This window comes from Neophocaena asiaeorientalis, unplaced genomic scaffold (assembly GCF_003031525.2).
Source record: "Neophocaena asiaeorientalis asiaeorientalis breed wild unplaced genomic scaffold, Neophocaena_asiaeorientalis_V1.1 scaffold45, whole genome shotgun sequence".
In the NCBI taxonomy this organism is placed as follows: domain Eukaryota; kingdom Metazoa; phylum Chordata; class Mammalia; order Artiodactyla; family Phocoenidae; genus Neophocaena; species Neophocaena asiaeorientalis.
In genome coordinates, this window is record NW_020174642.1 from 4,644,912 (window position 1) to 4,666,180 (window position 21,269).

General features: G+C 48.5%; 1 protein-coding gene across 3 annotated transcripts in view; it reads right to left on the reverse strand.

Annotated features, from left to right (window-relative positions):
* Positions 1–21,269, reverse strand: part of SETD4 (SET domain containing 4) — an 87,889-nt gene that overhangs the window by 57,729 nt on the left and 8,891 nt on the right. The window contains exons 4-11 of one of the 3 annotated variants that reach the window (XM_024758304.1): positions 19,552–19,589; positions 15,939–16,027; positions 13,986–14,415; positions 11,476–11,650; positions 9,918–9,999; positions 8,694–8,774; positions 4,810–4,933; positions 3,372–3,538 (exon numbers count right to left, since the gene is read on the reverse strand). In XM_024758304.1, the coding sequence (XP_024614072.1) occupies positions 3,404–3,538; positions 4,810–4,933; positions 8,694–8,774; positions 9,918–9,999; positions 11,476–11,650; positions 13,986–14,415; positions 15,939–16,027; positions 19,552–19,589 (1,154 nt within the window). In that variant the 3' untranslated portion in view covers positions 3,372–3,403. Of the gene's footprint in view, positions 1–3,268; positions 3,539–4,808; positions 4,934–6,747; positions 6,916–8,693; positions 8,775–9,917; positions 10,000–11,475; positions 11,651–13,985; positions 14,416–15,938; positions 16,028–19,551; positions 19,590–21,269 lie in introns of those variants that run through there. The other 2 variants (XM_024758303.1, XM_024758305.1) reach the window with 2 other exon arrangements.

The window sequence follows — 21,269 nt, forward strand, 5'->3', positions numbered from 1 at the left end:
GCCAGACTGTCCACAGGAGCCACGAGTTTCTTGCAAAGAGTCTGAATGCATTTATACACCAAGCGTCATCTGCAAACTGAAAGTCTTATACTTCTGTTTTCTTTTTTTTAATTAATTTTTATTGGAGTATAGTTAATTTACAATGTTGTGCTAGTTATACACATACCCGCTCTTTTTAGATTCTTTTCCCATATAGGTCATTACAGAGCATTGAGTAGAGTCCCCCGTGCTATACAGCAGGCCCTTATTATACTGTTTACAAATAAGGGTAGATCTGTCATGGATGATGAAAGAGCTCTCATTTGTCAACGTCTCTGAGTAGTTGCTTCTTGTCATTGTTCGTTTTTTCTAACCACGGGACAACTAAAGCATAAGTCCCACATGGGTCTGAGAAGTTTTTCCTGTTGGGGGGTGAGGGGCTTTAATTTCTAAAGGTATAAAACACTCTCAAGTAAGAATTAATATATTTAGGTCCTAAATGTCCACGAATAGGGGACAGGAAAAATAAATGATGCTGTAGTGCAGGGTCAGCACCCCACGGCCCGTGGCCTGTCTTGGTAAATCAAGCTTTACTGAAACACAGGCATGCATGTCTATACATTGTCTACAGCTGCTGTGTACTACAGTTGGGCCAAAGACCGTATGGCCCAGAAAGCTTAAAACATGTACTATTTGGTCCTTTACAGAAAAAGCTGGTGAACCCCTGGTAGAGTGTATCATGAAACACACTACAGCTATTAAAAAGCAGAGTAAGGGGGGACTTCCCTGGAGGGCCAATGGTTAAGACTTCGCCTTCCAATGCAGGGGGTGCGGGTTCGATCCCTGGTCGGGGAGCTAAGATCCCACATGCCTCGTGGCCAAAAAACGGAAACGTAAAACAGAAGCAAAGATGGTAACAAATTCAATAGACTTTTAAAAAAATGGTCCACGTCAAAAAAGTCTTTAAAACAACAACAACAACAAAGTCAACCTCAACTGCATCTATGAACAGGGAGAGATGCTCAAGATACAATAATGAAGATGTTTTATTTCTAACTCTGATCCCTGAGGTGAGTGGGCTCCATTCACTTGTTTTTGTTGAGCTTCACGAGAGGAATTCGCTTCTGGGGAAGGCTGAAAACAGGGCAGGGAAGACAGAACTCTGGGCAACAGAAACTCCGGGGCTGGGGCAGCCCCCACCCCCCATGACCCATTCAAGGATCCCCGAGGCCTGAGGAGCGTATACACCCCCTTCCCACGCTAGTTCTGAAAAGGATAAAAAATACTCCTAGGTAAGGACAGAGGTCAAAATATAATCATGGCCTTAGGTCAGTTTCCCTACACAGAGGCCCAGAATCAAGAAGACGTCCCCACTGCGGCACGGCTGCGCTGGGTGGAGCTGGGTTCCCCCAGGGGCGAAGCGGAAAGAGCTGCGCAGGGGGCCCAGCCCTTCTTCCCAAACTGGCAGTCACGTAATCCCTGCCCAGTGAGGTGCGGGGGCCCGCCCCGTCCTCCTGGAAACCCCCAGAAGCCTCCTGCAACGGCCAGCTCGATGCGTCCATGCCGGGAAGGCACGCAGGCCGAGCCACTGGGTCCACGGAGCACAGAGGCCAGCCCCTCGCTCCCCGGACAGGACCCGCTTCCGCCCCGGGACCAGCCACAATGCACCTGTGCGCTCGCGCCTTCCCGGGGAGGGCGGTGGGACCGGGCGCGGCCACGACAGCTGGAGGAGGGACCGGCTCCCGGTATGTTTCTCATCCCCGCTCTCACATCGCAGGGCGGCGAGAGCGAAGCCGACCCTATCGCGGACTCCCCCAGGAAACCTTCAGTGAAGCCGCGCGCCCACCAAGGCCAGTGGGCGAGGAGCGCGGCCGTCGGTGAGGATGGAGGAGAGGCACGTACCCGAGCCAGGAGAGCGCGGAATTCCGGACACTGACGCCCCCGAGCTGTGACCCGTGTCCCCCAGAGGGTCAGCTGAGAGGCACCACCGCTCCACCACACGCTAGGTGTGGGATCTCCGGCCGTTTCTTCCGGTCTTTGTTTGTAAAATAGGGCGGCTGTGAGGCTTCCGTAAAACTCCGCGCACCGAGCCCCAACCAGCACAGGGCCTCGACCCAGCGACGCTAACGTTTAATAAACGTCACTGCCGTATGTTTCAACAACGTCCAGTTTTTATAATAAGCACGTATTTGCTTCTGGGATATATGATGACACCGCTCTGACCCCCTCACAGTTGTTAATTGACGGGCATGAAAACGCTGTAAGAAGTTTAAATCCACAGCCAAGATCTAAAAAGTACTAATTAGAGCACACTTTACATAAAACCCATACCCAGAGTGCGGTCAACAGCCTAAAGTGCTTGTATTGTCTTTTTTTTAAAAAGAAAAAGGAAAAAAAAGGAAAGCAAAGCCTGAATTCAATATGACCAAGTGAGCACAAAACTTTATCTCCTGTTCCTCCCAATACCCCCATTAAAATGAAGAAAAGGAGCAGAATAAAAGGGTTAAACACCCACCACAAAGCATGGGAAAGGGACACGGGCTGAACAGAGATTTGAACACATTCTGGGAAACTGTAAACAGAGGGAGGACTGGTGAGGCTCCACGAGTCTCCTGTTCGACAAGGACGAACTCGCTTTCTGCGCACAGAAATCACGGGTAGTCAGGGCTGGAGAGGCCCTCCCCGTGAGCTAATCCCTGGTCCTCAGCGGACAGGGGAGGCGCAGACGGGGAGCAGCAGCACCACCGGGGCCTGTGCCACAGGCCCTGCTGCTAGGTGGGAGCACAGGGGACCCCCGTAACAATCTCGTTTCCAGATGGGCAGTCAAGGACGGAAGATTCGAAGTGAGTTGCTCTAGCTCAGAGCGGCGGGGGCGGAGCCCGGCTGGGAGCCAAGACAGCTGGGCACCGCCCCACACTGCCCCCTCCCAAGCCACCCAGCCACTCACCACCACATGCTACGTGCCCCTCAACCCTACCCCGCTGGCATCAGAGCACAGAGCAGCACTACGTCTTGTGCTTTCCCGGCCGCTGAGTCAGGTAAGAAGCAGGACACCCAGAGGAAGACCACAAACGGGGCCCCGGGCTGACCCCGGCCCCCTCCCAGCCTCGCCCTCCCGTGACAATTCATTCGTTCCTGGGACGCCTTCCTCCAGGACTGCTATTTGCTTTGACAGCAACAGAAATGCCGATGGGATGGAGTCCCCAGGACCTGCTCTGCCCTTACAGATGCCCTTCGACATCCCCAAGCAGCCACCACTCCTCCCCACAGACAGACAGAAGCAGGGGAATAGGATTAAGCAGATAACTGTTTAATAGAAACTGTTGATTGACTGTAAATGATTCTATATAAAATAAACCTTAGTTTAAAAATGTTTAAGAAGTCACACCCACCATTGGAGGTGATCACCTGCACTTCGGTGAAGTTACGTAAAAGCTGTTTGCAAACTGGTTAGGGTCTCAGCAGAGGCCTGGAGAATCTTCAGCTCTTCTGTCCACAGTGTTTCTACCAAAGTTAGTTGGTTTATCAAAGCCACTTCTTCATCTTTCATATGAGAAACCTGGAAGTTATTTTTAAATGATTTACTTTAGTGTAGTAAAATATACATAAACATAAAATTTAACATTTTAGGGCTTCCCTGGTGGCACAGTGGTTGAGAGTCCGCCCGCCGATGCAGGGGACACGGGTTCGTGCCCCGGTCTGGGAAGATCCCACATGCCGTGGAGCGGCTGGGCCCGTGAGCCATGGCCGCTGAGCCTGTGCGTCCGGAGCCTGTGCTCCGCAACGGGAGAGGCCACAGCAGTGAGAGGCCCGCGTACCGCAAAAAAAAAAAAAATTAACATCCTGACCATTTTTAAATGTACAATTCAGCGGCACTAAGTACATTCACAGTGTTATATAACTACAGCCACCATCCAACTCCAGAACTTCTTCATCATCCCAAACAGAAACTCTGTACCCATCAAGCATTAACTCCCCATTTCCCCCTCCCCAAACCCCTGGTAACCTCTACTCTACTTTCTGTCTCTATAAATTTGCCTATTCCAGATATCTCATTTAAGTGGAATCATACAGTACAGGGTATTTGTCTTTTTGGGTCGTGGTTTATTTCACTCAACACAAGGTCTTCAAGGTTCAATAAAATTATTTTTTTTAATCCTAGTAATGTTTTCATTCAAATAAGCTAATTCCTCCTTTAATTAAAACATTCATTAAATAAAAGGGAAAGACGGGACTTCCCTTGTGGTGCAGTGGTTAAGAATGAGCCTGCCAATGCAGGCGACACAGGTTTGATCCCTGGTCAGGGAAGATCCCACATGCCATGGAGCAACTAAGCCCGTGCGCCGCAACTACTGAGCCCACGCACCGCAACTACAGAAGCCTGCGCCCTCTAGGGCCTGCGTGCCACAACTACTGAAGCCCCGCACGCCTAGAGCACATGCTCCACAACAAGAGAAGCCACCGCAATGAGAAGCCCGTGCACTGCGACGAAGAGCAGCCCCTGCTCGCCACAACTAGAGAAAGCCCGTGTGCAGCAACGAAGACCCAACCCAGCCAAAAAAAAATTTTTTTAACTGAAAGAAATTTAAAAATAAAAGGGAAAGAGTACCTTAAAAATCTGTTACCAAGAATTCATGCAATAATTTTACCTATTAAAAGGTGCAGACACATGTTAACAGTCAAAACACGGATTACATCAGTGTTCATTTATTAAGGCATTAACAACACCCTAAGAAGGTGGACTAACCCTATCCAACAAGCATCAGTACAAAACAACTTCTTCATCGACACATTTCTTTAAGAAAAGAACGCAATATTCTAGAAGCATACCTTTTGAAGCACAGCCTTACTCTCCTTGATGAAATAATGGCATATTTTCTGGGCTATGTCCAAACTTGCCTTCTCATTTGTATCTGAAATTATTTCCCCAATAAGTACTTTTTTCCAGCATGTCCTAGAACCAAAATATTCAATAAGGTCATTTCAGCAGGTTTTCAAAAACAAAGGCGGCTTTTCCACTTGAACACTTCTCCTATTTTTCCAGAAACGTAATAAAACTCATTCCATCAGCGTGTTCCCTCAAACCTCCCACCACATGCAGGTCCTGTGCTGGAGCAGACAAGGTATACAGGACAGAAGAAGGATAAGAAGCTGAGGATAAGAAGCGAGGGAACTGGCGCTCTTTGCAGGCAGGGCCTGAGCTTTATTAGCACCACAATCCTGTGTGTGGCACATGAGTAAGAAGAGTCGCGTCCACCAGCCACAGGAAGAGAACAAGGGACAGACAGGAAGGTGAGTCCACAGTCAAAGTACTACCGACTAAGGAGCAAAGGCGGAGGTTTTCCTTTTCTTCAAATGACAGCCTCTCCTAAAAGAAATGGCAAACGGAACAGGACATGTTTCACAAAGTAAAATGCTCTACAGACGGAAAGAGGACTCTACAGTGAAGCCTTTCTCTACACGCAGGTCCTTCCAATTTTACACTAAGGAAGTCCGTAGGAAATGGGGCTCAGCGGGCTGGCGGGGCCAGCTTTCTGTAGGGGAGGCAAGCGTGGGCCACGGCCAAGGTGCCGAGCAGGAGGGGCTGAGTCAAGCCTACAGGCCGGCGAGGAGCACTAACCAGGGAGGAAGGGGGCAGGGGGACAGATGCTGGATGCACAGAACGCGAAAGTGCACGTGGCTGAGGAGGGAAAGGCCACGGTGACGGCTCTACCATCCCAGTGGAGGGCACAGAAGTTGCTGAGAAATTCAGAACAGCCCAAAAGCCATACAGAAAACAAAGTCTTAGACGTCGTCAGCTTCAGGGATCATGGTGGCAACCCCAGGAGCAGATACGCTCTCGGGAAAGAAAGGAAGTCAAGAAATAACATTTGGGACTTCCCTGGTCCAGTGGTTAAGACTCCGCACTTCCACTGCAGGGGGCACGGGTTCAGTCCCTGGTTGGGGAACTAAGATCCTGCATGTGAGTGGCATGGCCAAAAAAAAAAAAAGAAAGAAAGAAAGAAGGAACGCCATTACTGTGTGCCAGGAACAGTGCTTTATACGCAGCCAGTATCTGTTTTAATCTTCACAACCGCCTAGCAAAGAAAGCATTATAATCCCCACCTCAGACACAAAGAAACTGAGAATCCGGAACAGTAAAGCACTCACCCTAAGTGACGGAGCTAATGAGAGGCAGAACTAGCGTGCAAATACCCGTCAGGCAGAATCCCAAACACATGCTTCCTCTGCCACACCACTCAGGTAGTCAGAAAGCACCCAAAGGGAAGAAAGGAGGCCTCAGGAGGACCTCTGGGAAACATCCAGGTGCTTTATTTGAGGCTGACGCGTCTCCAAGAACGACTTAAAGAAACTTATGTGGGTATGCACGAGATAAAATAAAACACAAGATGAATGGATAGGGAAAACAAGACGAAGGAAAGAAGAAGAAAGGTAAGATACAGCCAGCAATGAGTCAGTGATAAATTGCAGGCCTTAGAATCCTGCACACATGGATGGACCACAAGTTGGCCTCTGAGTTTTCTAGCGAGCGATAAAAAGGAAACATATCAGATACAGAATTCAGTGTCTGTACGACAAAAACACACCATCTGCTGAGAAGAGACACAACTGCTTCTGGTGTTGAGACCAGGGGATAGTTTTTCTCCCCAAGTCCCTACAGAAAAGGAAGCAAGCAACACCGTAAACAGCAACATCACGGGCACGATGGAACGAGCACAAACTACTTCCAGGCACTGTGCTGAGGGCTACTTCTAGGCGTTATCTCACCTAATCCTCCCAACTGCTCGAGGACGGGGTTCGCCATCTTCAGGAAGTCCTCCCTGTGGTGTCTCTCACCTGAGATTTGCTAAGTAGCAGGCATTACTCCCCGACTCCCTCGCAAGGAGCTCCAGGGCTGGGCAGCGCACGGCCGCGCGTGTGACCATCCTTTCCACACTAAGGGAAGGACCAACAGCCTCTCAGGAATAGTGAGGACCTGACCAGGATAGGTGTCTACACCAGGGGCTCCTCCACCTGCCTCCTCTATGGAAATATCCAGGCCTCTCCCTGAGCAGGCGTCTGGATCTGCCCCCAGGACAGAACCGGGAGGTGGGGGGGCCCAGCCAGTGGTCAGGAGCTCGGTCTGTTCCCAGGAAAAACCCACCTGTTCAGAGGCTCTCCTCTGACCAGGGCCAACACGCACGCTTTTCCAAGTGTTTACCCTGAACAACGAGCTGCAGGTCACCAGGGGCATACATGTGAGGAGAGACCAGTTCTCAGGCCCGTGTACTCTATGACTCTAAAACCAGACTTCCAGAAATGGTGCAAACCTAGAAGTGAACCACTCCCCACACGGGCAAGTTACACAGAGAATAAGCAACCCCAATATACAAGGGCATTCCTTTCTCCTCTGAGGTTGGGCCTTTGAATGTAAGCCCCAAAAAAGCCAAAGTTATGTCCAAATTGTAACTATAGCTCATGACCAACACACAGGGAACTTACAATTCTTCAGCTTCCAGACATAACAACTTAAGAGCTGTGAGTAACCGCCAAGACGGTCCATCCCATCCAAACGTCAAATTTCTAAAGTAGAAAAAGAACAGATATATGTACATGTATAACTAAATCACTTTGTTGTACACCTGAAACTGACACAAGATTGTAAATCGACTACACTCCAACATAAAATAAAAATTAAATTAAAAAAAAAAAAATTACCAATCTGTCATTTCGGTACTTCATTACATCACGGTAAATGACTAAAAAGCCAAACATTTTTTTAAAGGGGCCACTAAACATTGCACAACCATGGTCTTAGTCACAAAGAGAAAAGTAAGTCTGCAAATACTTAAGAATAAAGCCTAAGTAACAGAAAATTCTTTGTGTTAAAAAAAAAAAAAAAAAAAAGAAGATCCGGGAAGATCCCACATGCCGTGGAGCGGCTGGGCCCGTGAGCCATGGCCACTGAGCCTGCGCGTCCGGAGCCTGTGCTCCGCAACGGGAGAGGCCACAACAGTGAGAGGCCCACGTACCGCAAAAAAAAAAAGTAAAAAGCTATTTTTATTTGGTAAGAAGCTGAACTTGGATGAGGGGGCCACAGTGAGATGAATGATGAAGAATCTGGATGATCCTCCGGATCAAACAAATGGCAGCCACCAGAGCTAGTGTCCCTCACAGTGCGGCCGGATTGTTTAGAACTTAATTTCACCTATAGAAGAAAATCTGAAAGGGAGGGTGTCAAACCCAGTTTATCCCATTCGGCGTGGAATCACCTAGGCTCCTCCCATCCCAAGCGCCTGCATCCTGTTGCCAGGTGACTGACGGCCAGGCTGGCCTGCAGTAGCCGATGCCACCCCACCTGACCACATGTTTGCCACAAACACACTGGGCCACCGATCAGTACATACGGGGCTCTCCCGGTACAGAACTGGAGACTTCAGGCTCGTATCTTAGGTCCCCAAACAAGTCGCCTGACCAGCCAATTCCCCTCCTGTGTATCCCGCAACATGAAGCACGATGTGCCACACAGAGTAAAAACCAGACTTCCAGAAATGGTGCAAACCTAGAAGTGAACCACTCCCCACACGGGCAAGTTACACAGAGAATAAGCAACCCCAATATACAAGGGCATTCCTTTCTCCTCTGAGGTTGGGCCTTTGAATGTAAGCCCCAAAAAAGCCAAAGTTATGTCCAAATTGTAACTATAGCTCATGACCAACACACAGGGAACTTACAATTCTTCAGCTTCCAGACATAACAACTTAAGAGCTGTGAGTAACCGCCAAGACGGTCCATCCCATCCAAACGTCAAATTTCTAAAGTAGAAAAAGAACAGATATATGTACATGTATAACTAAATCACTTTGTTGTACACCTGAAACTGACACAAGATTGTAAATCGACTACACTCCAACATAAAATAAAAATTAAATTAAAAAAAAAAAAATTACCAATCTGTCATTTCGGTACTTCATTACATCACGGTAAATGACTAAAAAGCCAAACATTTTTTTAAAGGGGCCACTAAACATTGCACAACCATGGTCTTAGTCACAAAGAGAAAAGTAAGTCTGCAAATACTTAAGAATAAAGCCTAAGTAACAGAAAATTCTTTGTGTTAAAAAAAAAAAAAAAAAAAAAAAAAAAAAAAAAGGTGTCACATGGTTGAGAGTCCACCTGCCGATGCAGGGAATACGGGTTCATGCCCCGGTCCGGGAAGATCCCACATGCCGTGGAGCGGCTGGGCCCGTGAGCCATGGCCACTGAGCCTGCGCGTCCGGAGCCTGTGCTCCGCAACGGGAGAGGCCACAACAGTGAGAGGCCCACGTACCGCAAAAAAAAAAAGTAAAAAGCTATTTTTATTTGGTAAGAAGCTGAACTTGGATGAGGGGGCCACAGTGAGATGAATGATGAAGAATCTGGATGATCCTCCGGATCAAACAAATGGCAGCCACCAGAGCTAGTGTCCCTCACAGTGCGGCCGGATTGTTTAGAACTTAATTTCACCTATAGAAGAAAATCTGAAAGGGAGGGTGTCAAACCCAGTTTATCCCATTCGGCGTGGAATCACCTAGGCTCCTCCCATCCCAAGCGCCTGCATCCTGTTGCCAGGTGACTGACGGCCAGGCTGGCCTGCAGTAGCCGATGCCACCCCACCTGACCACATGTTTGCCACAAACACACTGGGCCACCGATCAGTACATACGGGGCTCTCCCGGTACAGAACTGGAGACTTCAGGCTCGTATCTTAGGTCCCCAAACAAGTCGCCTGACCAGCCAATTCCCCTCCTGTGTATCCCGCAACATGAAGCACGATGTGCCACACAGAGTAAAGGCTCAGTAAGTAGCTACCTGTCACCAGACCCACGTCGGGAGGCAGCTCACACCTGTCAAAATCCCAGCTCTCAACTTTTCATCAAGATTTCCTGAAGGAATAACTACTGGAGAGAAACACTTACTCTATAAAGTCGTGATCCTCTAAAATGGAAATCTTTTGGTTCATCCGTTTATCTGTTGATGGAAGATATTTAACAAGTATATCTGCATTAAAAAAAAAAATCAGGCTGAGATTTAGGGTATAATTCAGGTGGAAGAGAGGGGGGACCCTTTCTTCTCAGCTTACTTTCCTTCCCGTCAGCAATCAAGACATGTGTAAACAATTTTACCTATTTCACATCAAAAGAATCTAGTCTTCAAGCCCAACTCAATGAGAGTATGATTCAGCCCTCTGAAAAGCTACAAGAATTCCAAGGCAGGGGACAAAACGTCTGCTACCTCAGCTGCTGCTCTCACTAAGCAAATCAACCCGCGAAATCGGGTAATGAAGACATTAGCAGGACTGCTGAGAAATTACACCCACCGGAAGTACAGACTCCGTACAAACATGAGGAAATGTTTCCAAGACTCAGTTTTTAAAAGCCAGAATTCAAAACTGTCTGGATATTAGTGACTGTTATCATAAACAACTGAAAATGAACATGCAAAAATTAACGAAGCTTTTTGGGGTCATAGGATAATGAGGGATTTTTCTATTTCTAAAATTTCTTTTTACATTTCTCTACTTTTATTTTTTAAATGCAGAAATAATGAAAGTGTGAATTTTGTTCAAATTATTTAACAAATCAATACTTCGTGGTCATCGATATTAAAGTTATTCTGATAATATGAGGCTAATTTCAAAGCTAGCTTTCTAAGAGACGCAGCAAGGCCCAGTTTTCGCTTTTCCATTTCATTCTGAGAAATAACATTATTACTTTGGCTACTAATAGGATGGAGTAGTATCACCTTGACCAAGTCTCTATTTCCATTAGAACTTATATTAAAACTACCTCAAGTTATACACTCAGTAAATCTCTAGACATTTCTTCAAAGCCTAGAAAACTATTTCTCTGCTGCTTCAAGGAAGGGGGAAAAAATCAGCCCCCTGTGTACTATTTTTAATACCATATTTGAAATTTTCACAGCATAAATTTAATAGGTAAATCATTATTTTAAAAAGAGTAATACCAATGATGACGCTAGGCAACAAAAGAACATAAATGGAATGCATATTTTATCATGCCATTAAGCTGCCCAAAGAAGGACTGTAACACATTTGCCATGTGACTGGTGCACCACCTTACACATGGTGGGTGCTTCATAAATGTTTTTACTTGTTGCCCTCTAATCCTATTTTATCTTTAGGGACAATGTCTCAGTACAAAAATTTCCACTTCTTGCCATCTATTAATACTCTATTTATTTCCCTAGCAGTTTCTCTTTTCTTCCATTCTACCGTCTGACCTAATGCAATAAAAATCTCAGTTCTCCTTATCCTCAACATCGATCAAAGCTTTGCTGGTTTTACTTCAACACTGAAATGACATGGTCAATAAGAATCAGGCTAGCCCTGCCTAGGAGAAAATAAATGATACACACTTTAAGGTTTTGCCATTGTTACAAACACTTCACATAACCACAGATGGGGGGATGGGGAATTCTATCATCTTAGTGATCAGAACCAAAGTGAATTCCAACCTTTTGAGACATAAACACAAGCATGAGGATTGCAGACGGAAACAAATCCATACTCGAGGAGCAGGCGGTGGTTATCGTGAGGGCCATAGCAGATGAGCACCTCTTGGTGCTTCCCACAGCTCACAGCTGTTCTAATTTCATAACAGCGAGTTTCCTCATTAAATGCTGCTTTTACCTAGAGAAAAGAATTGTAAAAGATGTTTTTAGAGCAAAGCAGAACACTAAAAAGATTAAGTGATCGTATTAAGCAGGATGCCGCTTTCAAGCACTCATCACGGAATTTATCCACCTGGAGAAAAAAATGCCACGTCCGCACTTTGGCCTCTTTGGTTCTCCTCGACTTCCCCCCCATCGGGGTGGGAGGGAGTCCCGCCTGGGGGCTCTAAGGATGGCCAAACACACGACACCTGACGTCGGACAGATCGGACAGATGACTAACGGCAGTTTATTGTAAGTCACCCATACGGCCCGGGGGGAGGACACAGCACACCACACAGGGCCACACAGGGCCACACAGGGGCTGCGCCTAGGAGCGGAGTGTCAGCAGAGGCCATGGGAAGCAGGCCTGCAGGCGCAAGGGGTGACGCCCTGGTTCCCCGGGGCGATGTGATTTGCCTGTCTGAATAATTTTGAGGGCTGGCAGGGAGTTGACATGCATTCGGTTGAGGACCAGGTGGGCTACAGCCAGTCCGGCTGAGGGCAACTTCCCACTGGCTGGGAAATATCCAGGGAGGGCAGAGGAACTCACGGTCAGGCCTTCGGAGCCCCACGAGGCCCAGACGTCCAGGCCGAGCATGAAACTTCAGGTCCTACGATATACACACAGCCTTTTGTGAGCAGCATGACGTTGGCTGACACTGTCATATGGATTTTGTGACAGCTCTGTTAGGTAGCAGGCAGAGAGGAAAAGACCAAGGAGACCGGACTGCTCCCACGAGCGGCGGGTACAAGCACTGAGGCCTTCTCACTAAGCAAACTGCAGTGAGACGGGGATGAGGAACAGGCTGAAATTCTAGCTTTTGTGGCACCAACAAGAGGTCAGGGCCAAGGCCGGCGGTGTCACGTCAAACGCCAGCTGCAGCGCACTTTTTTTTTTTTTTTGCAGTACCCGGGCCTCTCACTGTTGTGGCCTCTCCCGTCGCGGAGCACAGGCTCCGGACGCGCAGACTCAGCGGCCATGGCTCACGGGCCCAGCCACTCCGCGGCATGTGGGATCTTCCCGGACCGGGGCAGGAACCCGTGTCCCCTGCATCGGCAGGCGGACTCTCAACCACTGCGCCACCAGGGAAGCCCTGCAGCGCACTTTTGACCAGGGGCTGGCGATCTTTTTCCATGAAGGGCCAGAGAGTAAGTATTTTAGGCTTTGCCAGGGTCCTGGGACCACGTGCCCTAGACTGTAGTTTGCGACGCCCTGACACTCAACAGTAAAATCCCTGGTTTGGAACATAAATGCACTAACAGCTCAATAATAAAGTCACGCCAATGGGGACTGACCGAGTCCCTGTGGCCAGTACCCTACTGTCCTGTACCCCCTTGACTTTAGTTCAGCAGTATCAGCCACAGAAACACCCATCTACCCTCAGTCTCCTTTGCTTAATTTTGTTAGAAATGCATCTTTCTACAAAAGCGAGGAGCAGACAGGCACGGCGATGGCCGCAGCCTAAGAAAGCACAGGGAGGGTCTCCGCCCCATCCCCACGCTCTCCTCTCGTGGGCACGTGGGCTTCTCAGGGTGGCGTGGGTCACTAAGAGGACAGCGTGAGCGCAGGTCCCGCCAGTGCACCTGCAAGCGCACCCTGAACAGGCAACAGGTTAGCTGACACACAGACATCCTTTGCCCTCAGGCCAGGCCTTCAGCCCCGTGTGCCCCGCAGATATAATCATCTCCTTTATGTGCTGGAGCAGAGAAGCCTGAGGAAGAAGAGATCCCCGACTGACTCCCAAAGTGGGACCCCTTAACGATTTCCCACAAATAGCCATCCAGCCAGAAACTGTTGATTGAACAGTCGATTGAACAGGCCTACTACATGCCAGGCCCTGTGCTGAGCACTGGCGTTACAAAACGTACAAGGCGAAGTCCCTGTCCTCTAAGACTGCAGAGCTCCAAGGGGGGAAGGAGCAAGTCCCTCAGAGATCACGGCAAAATGCTGACAGCGATGCCACCAAGTGTGAAAGGGAAAGAGACAGGAAAGCAAGCGAGACTTTAGTCGCAGGTCTGAAAGGAGGAAGAAGGATGCTGCACCACGGGGAGGTGGGGGAGGGCTAGGGTTCGGGCCATACAGGGCATAGAGCACCTGCAGGCCTGGAGAGCAGAGCAGGGAAAGTGGCAAAGGAAAAGGATGCCGGAGGGGAAAGAGGGTCGGGAAGAAAGAGAGGAGCCTACCTGACAGCAGGTGGGTTTACCAGCTGCACCTCTCCCTGCGGTTCTGCTGGCTCTTCCGAGTCACAGGTTCTACACGTTAGAGTCCTTCCTACTGAAACCAAACACGGGTCTCCCGGTTAACCTCTCACCTGGGCGTCAGGGCTGTGGTTCAGCAGATCGAGGAACGGGGCGAGCACGCAGGTGTCCGGCTCTGCGGAAAAGCACTGCCTCGGCACGCGCTTCATGTACACAGCCCTGGTGTTGACGGTGCACCAAGCCCATAGGAGGGCGCTGTAGCTGAAGATGCTCTCGACGGCCTCCGAAAACAGAGGCTGCAGGGAAGAGAAAAAGTCTCTGGAGGAAGAAACGAACTCCTGCACGTGGGTTCTCTGCTCTCTGGCCTTTGCTTTCAAAGGTCTGGGAAGAAGATTCACCACTTCTGGCTCCAAACAAACAGGGCAGGAGTAGGCCTTGGGCAAAACCTCCAGGTAAGGCTTCCAGGGAGACCCGTCCCCAGCATGCTTTTCTGAAACTAAAAAGGTGCAAAGAGCCAGCACAGGAGATGGAGGAGGCTGCCACCTTTTAAAATGAAAAGCAGATTAAAGGAATTACTTTCATTCAAAATACGGCGTAAGCAAGAGGTACAGACATCCTAGGGCTTAGTTCTGCTCCCAGAGGGACTGTGGCCAAGCTCACCTAATGCACCCAAGAGAGGTCTTCCTTCCTCAAGGCTTTCCTCCCCGGATTGCACCCCAGTACAAATGCAGTGAACCAGTCACACTGATACAAGAACTGGCTCACTAACCCGAGCTCCAGCTTTGTTTGCCAGAGATTCTTTCTTGCAAAAACCTCTTTGCTTCCAACTTGGTTCTCCAGTTTTAAAGCTTTTGCTGGAATTTCACTTGTTCCACTTGGTTAAGGATATAAATCTTGGGGGGTAGAGCGCAACCGGTGGAAAGAACCTAGATGTGCCCCATCCAACACAGTAACCGCTGCGTACATATAGCTATTTCAATTTTTATTTTTCATTAAATAATATTGAAAATTCAATTCCCCAGTCATACAAGCCACATTTCAAGTGCTCTTGAGCCATATGTGGCTGGTGGCTACCGTACCAGACAACACAAGGTAAAACAATGCTATCATTGCAGAAAGTTCTATTATGTGATACTAACCCAGGCAGAAAACTGAAGAGGCTCATTATATACCTGTTACAGATCTAAAGCTTTTGTCTTAAATGTACCCATTCTATTGCAAATTATACATTGCAGTGTTTTTATTTGTTACCAATAAAAAGATCACATGTTGCATGAATGCATTTAGGAAAGTTTCCATCAATCCTTCAAAGTCCAGATTCCTAAACTACCATGCGTTCTACTCAAAATTGCAGAAAATGTTAACACTAAGAGCATCCTTGCCTCTACCCAGGCCAGTGAAAATACACCAGCCCTCTTACAAAAGTAAGCCAGGGGAAAAAAGTCCAGAACTTACTGTGGGTTGAGAAACAATACAATCTTCCAACCTTTATAATTTAGAAACCCCTTATGCTGAGGATCTCCCTCACACTGTCCTCAGAAACCCACCCAAAACAGAGACCCCCTATAACATAAGCCAGAAAATAGTTCTCAGCTCCCATGTTGGCCTCCTCTCTTCTCTGCCAAACAAAACCAACTCTCTCATACTGTCGACAGCTCTTCAGAGCTGAAGGGGAATCCAAGCAAGTACAATAAGGGTAAAAATGAAAGAGTAAATAGAATTTGTCAAGACCTACTACAACGGAGGAGAGTGGAGTATCATGAGACAAGGCACTCAGCCGTGATTTACATCTATTATCCCATTTAATCCTTATTTTCTAGTAAGGTTAGATCAGGATTCAAACCCACATCCCGAGCAGCCTATTAAAACCTTAAAAACACAGTTTACAATGAATTAAGAATCACCTTCATAAAACAGAGTAAACCTTTCAAATCATTTCAGATATTTGTTAGCTACGTGAAAGGGCTGGGTCCTAATGAGCTATGTCTTGGACGACACACTCTCCAATGATATAAACGTTCAGGGAGAAGCACTTGGCCCAGACAAGCAGGTGAGCAGTCACTTACTTAGCAATATACGCCCCTAAGTAGCTTCTAAGCACTGTGTCCGTGGTGAGCAGGCAACTCTCAGGCAATGAGATAATCATCTGTCCCTCCTTGCCAAAAAGAAAGTAGAGTTTAGGACATCCATGCTTTGGGAAGGACCTGAATGAGTCTTTAAAGTCCTTGATTCCACAATCATCTAATAAGAACCCAGCAGAGCCCAACCACCAATGACCGAAGAGCCCTCAGGGGATGGGCTCCCCAGTTTAAGTCAGTAGATGCAGGCAAGGCTGCTCCCACGCCAGGGATAGACACTACATCCCCAGCAAGAATTAAAGGTTCATTGTGTGACTGACACCCACCACCAGTCAGCCTTCCACCAGAAAGGAATGTGGAAACACTCTGACAACTCGAATCATATTATCCCTTCATTTTCTGACACCAGGAAATAGTGCTACCTATAGGCAACAGACAGAAACCACGCCAAAAAATTCTTCCAGTGAAATCCATGTGTCCAGTGACTATTCCCAGCAATGGCCTACTCGCCATATAACCTGCGCCAAGTGGCTAAAGAAAGAAGGGCAGCCCCCCCAGCACAAGGGTCTCATTCGACCACCTGCCAAAGTATAGCTTTCAGTTTCTCCCACTGAGACAGAAACATAGAAAGAAAAATCAAGACGTCAAGGAAGAGACATCAGAAAGAAAGCACTAAGAAGCCAGATACAAGAACCTGCTTTCATCATAACTGGCATCTAAGTTGGTTAAACATCACAGCCAGGGCTTCCCTGGTGGCGCAGTGGTTGAGAGTCCGCCTGCCGATGCAGGGGACATGGGTTTGTGCCCCGGTGCGGGAAGATCCCACATGCCGCGGAGCGGCTGGGCCCGTGAGCCATGGCCAATGAGCCTGCGCGTCCGGAGCCTGTGCTCCGCAATGGGAGAGGCCACAACGGTGAGAGGCCCGTGTGCCACAAAAAAAAAAAAAAAAATCACTGCCAAAAATCTCCTGGGTTCAATTTCTGGTCTCCTCATCTGTGATTCAAGACTGAGTGGGATGGTCACTACAGTCCCTTCCTGCTCTGACATCCCATGACTTTCTGATTTAAAAAAAGGCACTTAATAAAATGCTCTATGTCTTGACTGGGGTAAATGTCTTCATCATCAAAACTCATCAAACTGGACACTTTAAATCTGTGCATTTCACTATATGTAAAATACATCTCAATTTTCAAGAAGTTTTCACAAAAAAGCCACATTTGAAAGTACATGTAAAGCAACTGCCAATTATCATTTCATGATCTTAACAAAAACTACCCATAGCCACTGCTGTATTCACGAGAGGTATATTTCTCCCCCCAAATTCTGCTACAGAATGAAGTCATACACCTCCCCTCAAAAAGAAAACCATTGCACAACAATGTTAATGTACTTAATACTACCGAACTGCACACTTAGAAAGGGTTAAGATAGTAAATTTTATGTTGTGTCAATTTTACCACAATTTTACATGTTTAATTAAAAAAATTAAGATAGCATAATAGAATTATAACATTAAAAGCTACCATTCTTTAGGCTAAAGATATATACACAGCTGGGTTTTTTTATAAATTAAATTAAGGAAGTAAAAATAAATTAAAACCATTTTGAAACAGAAAATTAAGATCATTACAAATAAATTAAGGACTTAATTTCTAGCTTTACAGAAAACTGTGCATTAGGTACCCTTTAAGTAGCACAGAAGAACTAAAACAGACCTTGGAGAGCATCCGCATGACTTACCTCCCGCTTTCCAGGTGAGGAGACAGAAGCCAGGAGGGTTAGCAGCCTGCTGGGCTGCCGGGCGTACTTACTATGGATGCTCAGATTCGGGCAGCTCCCTTCCACCCCCAGCCCATCCCCAGCGCATTTACAGTATGATCCGATTTACAAACCCTGCTGCGGCACAGACTGCTGGCCGCCCCCGCAACGCGCTCCCTGCTCCTGCTCCCCATGCAGTCCCACCTGAAGGGTGCGGCTCGCGGCAGCTGGGGGCTCGCGGCAGCTGGGGGCTCGCGGCAGCTGGGGGCTCGCGGCAGCTGGGAGATGGCGGCAGCTGGGAGATGGCGGCAGCTGGGAGCTGGAATTTCCGGGGTGAGGGGAAGCCTGCCCTTCCTCACCCCTTGCACCGTCCTGCTGCTCGAGCTCCTGGAGCTGCACCCTGGAGCTGAGGGTGTGGGGCTCCCTCTCAGAACATGGATAAGAGCTGGACGGAGCCCGAGAGACCAGCACACCAGCCCAGGTCTGCCCGTCCACGCTTGTTCACGTGACGGCACGAGACACTTGCGCTCTGTTACCTTGGGTTTGTCTCTTATACGCTGCAAACTTAATTCTAACTGACAGAACTGTATTCAGAACTATACATTAAGTAAAAAAAAAAATAATCTGTATGTCTAAAATATTTTTAATTCACTTGATTGAACCACAAAAACAAAGCAGCAAACTCTACTTTGGGTTTCAAGATAAGAGAGAAATTCTCACCCGTAGGGATGTTTTGCTCATCAGCCCTCTTCCTGTACCTAGGAATGCAAAGACAGAAAAAGGGTAAATCCTACTCTTTCTTCAAGGTCTTAGAGATACTATTTTGCATAAAAGATGTGGATGAACTTCAAAATTACACAAAGCTGAAGCTGAGTGTCTCGCATCCTTTGACTCCCAGGGGAACCAAAGGATCAAGAAGCTATCCTGGGGCTTCCCTGGTGGTGCAGTGGTTAAGAATCTGCCTGCCAATGCAGGGGACACGGGTTCGAGATTACAAATAAATTAAGGACTTAATTTCTAGCTTTACAGAAAACTGTGCATTAGGTACCCTTTAAGTAGCACAGAAGAACTAAAACAGACCTTGGAGAGCATCCGCATGACTTACCTCCCGCTTTCCAGGTGAGGAGACAGAAGCCAGGAGGGTTAGCAGCCTGCTGGGCTGCCGGGCGTACTTACTATGGATGCTCAGATTCGGGCAGCTCCCTTCCACCCCCAGCCCATCCCCAGCGCATTTACAGTATGATCCGATTTACAAACCCTGCTGCGGCACAGACTGCTGGCCGCCCCCGCAACGCGCTCCCTGCTCCTGCTCCCCATGCAGTCCCACCTGAAGGGTGCGGCTCGCGGCAGCTGGGGGCTCGCGGCAGCTGGGGGCTCGCGGCAGCTGGGGGCTCGCGGCAGCTGGGAGATGGCGGCAGCTGGGAGATGGCGGCAGCTGGGAGCTGGAATTTCCGGGGTGAGGGGAAGCCTGCCCTTCCTCACCCCTTGCACCGTCCTGCTGCTCGAGCTCCTGGAGCTGCACCCTGGAGCTGAGGGTGTGGGGCTCCCTCTCAGAACATGGATAAGAGCTGGACGGAGCCCGAGAGACCAGCACACCAGCCCAGGTCTGCCCGTCCACGCTTGTTCACGTGACGGCACGAGACACTTGCGCTCTGTTACCTTGGGTTTGTCTCTTATACGCTGCAAACTTAATTCTAACTGACAGAACTGTATTCAGAACTATACATTAAGTAAAAAAAAAAATAATCTGTATGTCTAAAATATTTTTAATTCACTTGATTGAACCACAAAAACAAAGCAGCAAACTCTACTTTGGGTTTCAAGATAAGAGAGAAATTCTCACCCGTAGGGATGTTTTGCTCATCAGCCCTCTTCCTGTACCTAGGAATGCAAAGACAGAAAAAGGGTAAATCCTACTCTTTCTTCAAGGTCTTAGAGATACTATTTTGCATAAAAGATGTGGATGAACTTCAAAATTACACAAAGCTGAAGCTGAGTGTCTCGCATCCTTTGACTCCCAGGGGAACCAAAGGATCAAGAAGCTATCCTGGGGCTTCCCTGGTGGTGCAGTGGTTAAGAATCTGCCTGCCAATGCAGGGGACACGGGTTCGAGCCCTGGTCCGGGAAGATCCCACATGCCGGGGAGCAACTAAGCCCGTGAGCCACAACTACTGAGCCTGTGCTCTAGAGCCCACGAGCCACAACTACTGAGCCCACGTGCCACAACTACTAAAGCCCATGCGCCTAGAGCCCGTGCTCCTCAACAAGAGAAGCCACTGCAATGAGAAGCCCATGCACTGCAACGAAGAGCAGCCCCTGCTCACCGCAACTAGAGAAAGCCCGTGCTCAGCAACAAAGACCCAATGCAGCCAAAAATAAATAAATTTTTTTTAAAAAAGAAGCTATTCTGGAAAATGGCCCGACCTCCTTTTGGGTTTATAATCTTGAAGGGCAAAGTCAGCTTCAGAGTCAACACCTAAAGATCATCACCTTTAGGCAGATCTGCTGCTGGGTCTCTTACAGGAAACTTGAGGCTGGATTCTCTCCCCTGGGGCTCACCAGCTGGGGTGGAGCCTAACCCTAACGCCCACCCAACCTCAGAGGCTGGACCCACAGGCCACTTTTACCCACTGCCAGACCCGGCCTTCCCCAGTAATGATCTCGAGTCTTTAACCGAATGACCAGTAAAGCTCACTCAGGTCCCTCAAAGCCTGAGGCCTACCCCCTCCCCACCCCAGCCGGGCAGCCATTAGCCACGCCCTCCGTGACCTGACGAGCTCAGCAGGGTAGATCCAGGGCCAGCTGCTCCCCGTGAGCCAAGGCCTTGGCCAGAGCACAGTCACAGCGCTAACCTCCGCAGCAGCTCTGTCAACGCCACCAACACGCAGACGTCTACCCCTCTGTGCCCAAGGCTGCCCTCCTGCAACAGTCAGACGACAGCTTCCCCGGCAGGGATGGGCACAATATGTATGACCTGTGACTATCACATGGAGTGTCTCTAGCCATCTTCTCAAATCCACAGTTGTTGACTTTTTTCTCTCAGCTAGGAGGGTATATAATTCAGCAAAGGTCAATGCCTGCGGGACTAGTGGAAGCTGCAGGTTCCTGGAGGAAATTCCCGCCTCGAGTCCCGCCCGGTATCTGGCAAGTTTGATTTGATGAGTTATCTCCCTACCCAGAAGCGTCTGTCTGCTCAAACACATGGTTTTGGTTTTAAGAACTTACTTAATTTCCTCTGTGTGTCCCACTGTGGAGTTAATCCCCATGGGCCAGAACCCTTCCTAAAATCAATTACTAATGAGAGGATTTTTTTCTGTGGGGTCATCTTTTAAAAAAATTCATGTGCTGGGCTTCCCTGGTGGCACAGTGGTTGAGAGTCCGCCTGCTGATGCAGGGGACACGGGTTCGTGCCCCAGTCTGGGGGGATTCCACGTGCCGCGGAGCGGCTGGGCCCGTGAGCCATGGCTGCTGGGCCTGCGCGTCTGGAGCCTGTGCTCCGCGGTGGGAGAGGCCACAGCGGTGAGAGGCCCGTGTACCGCAAAAAAAAAAAAAAAAAAAAAA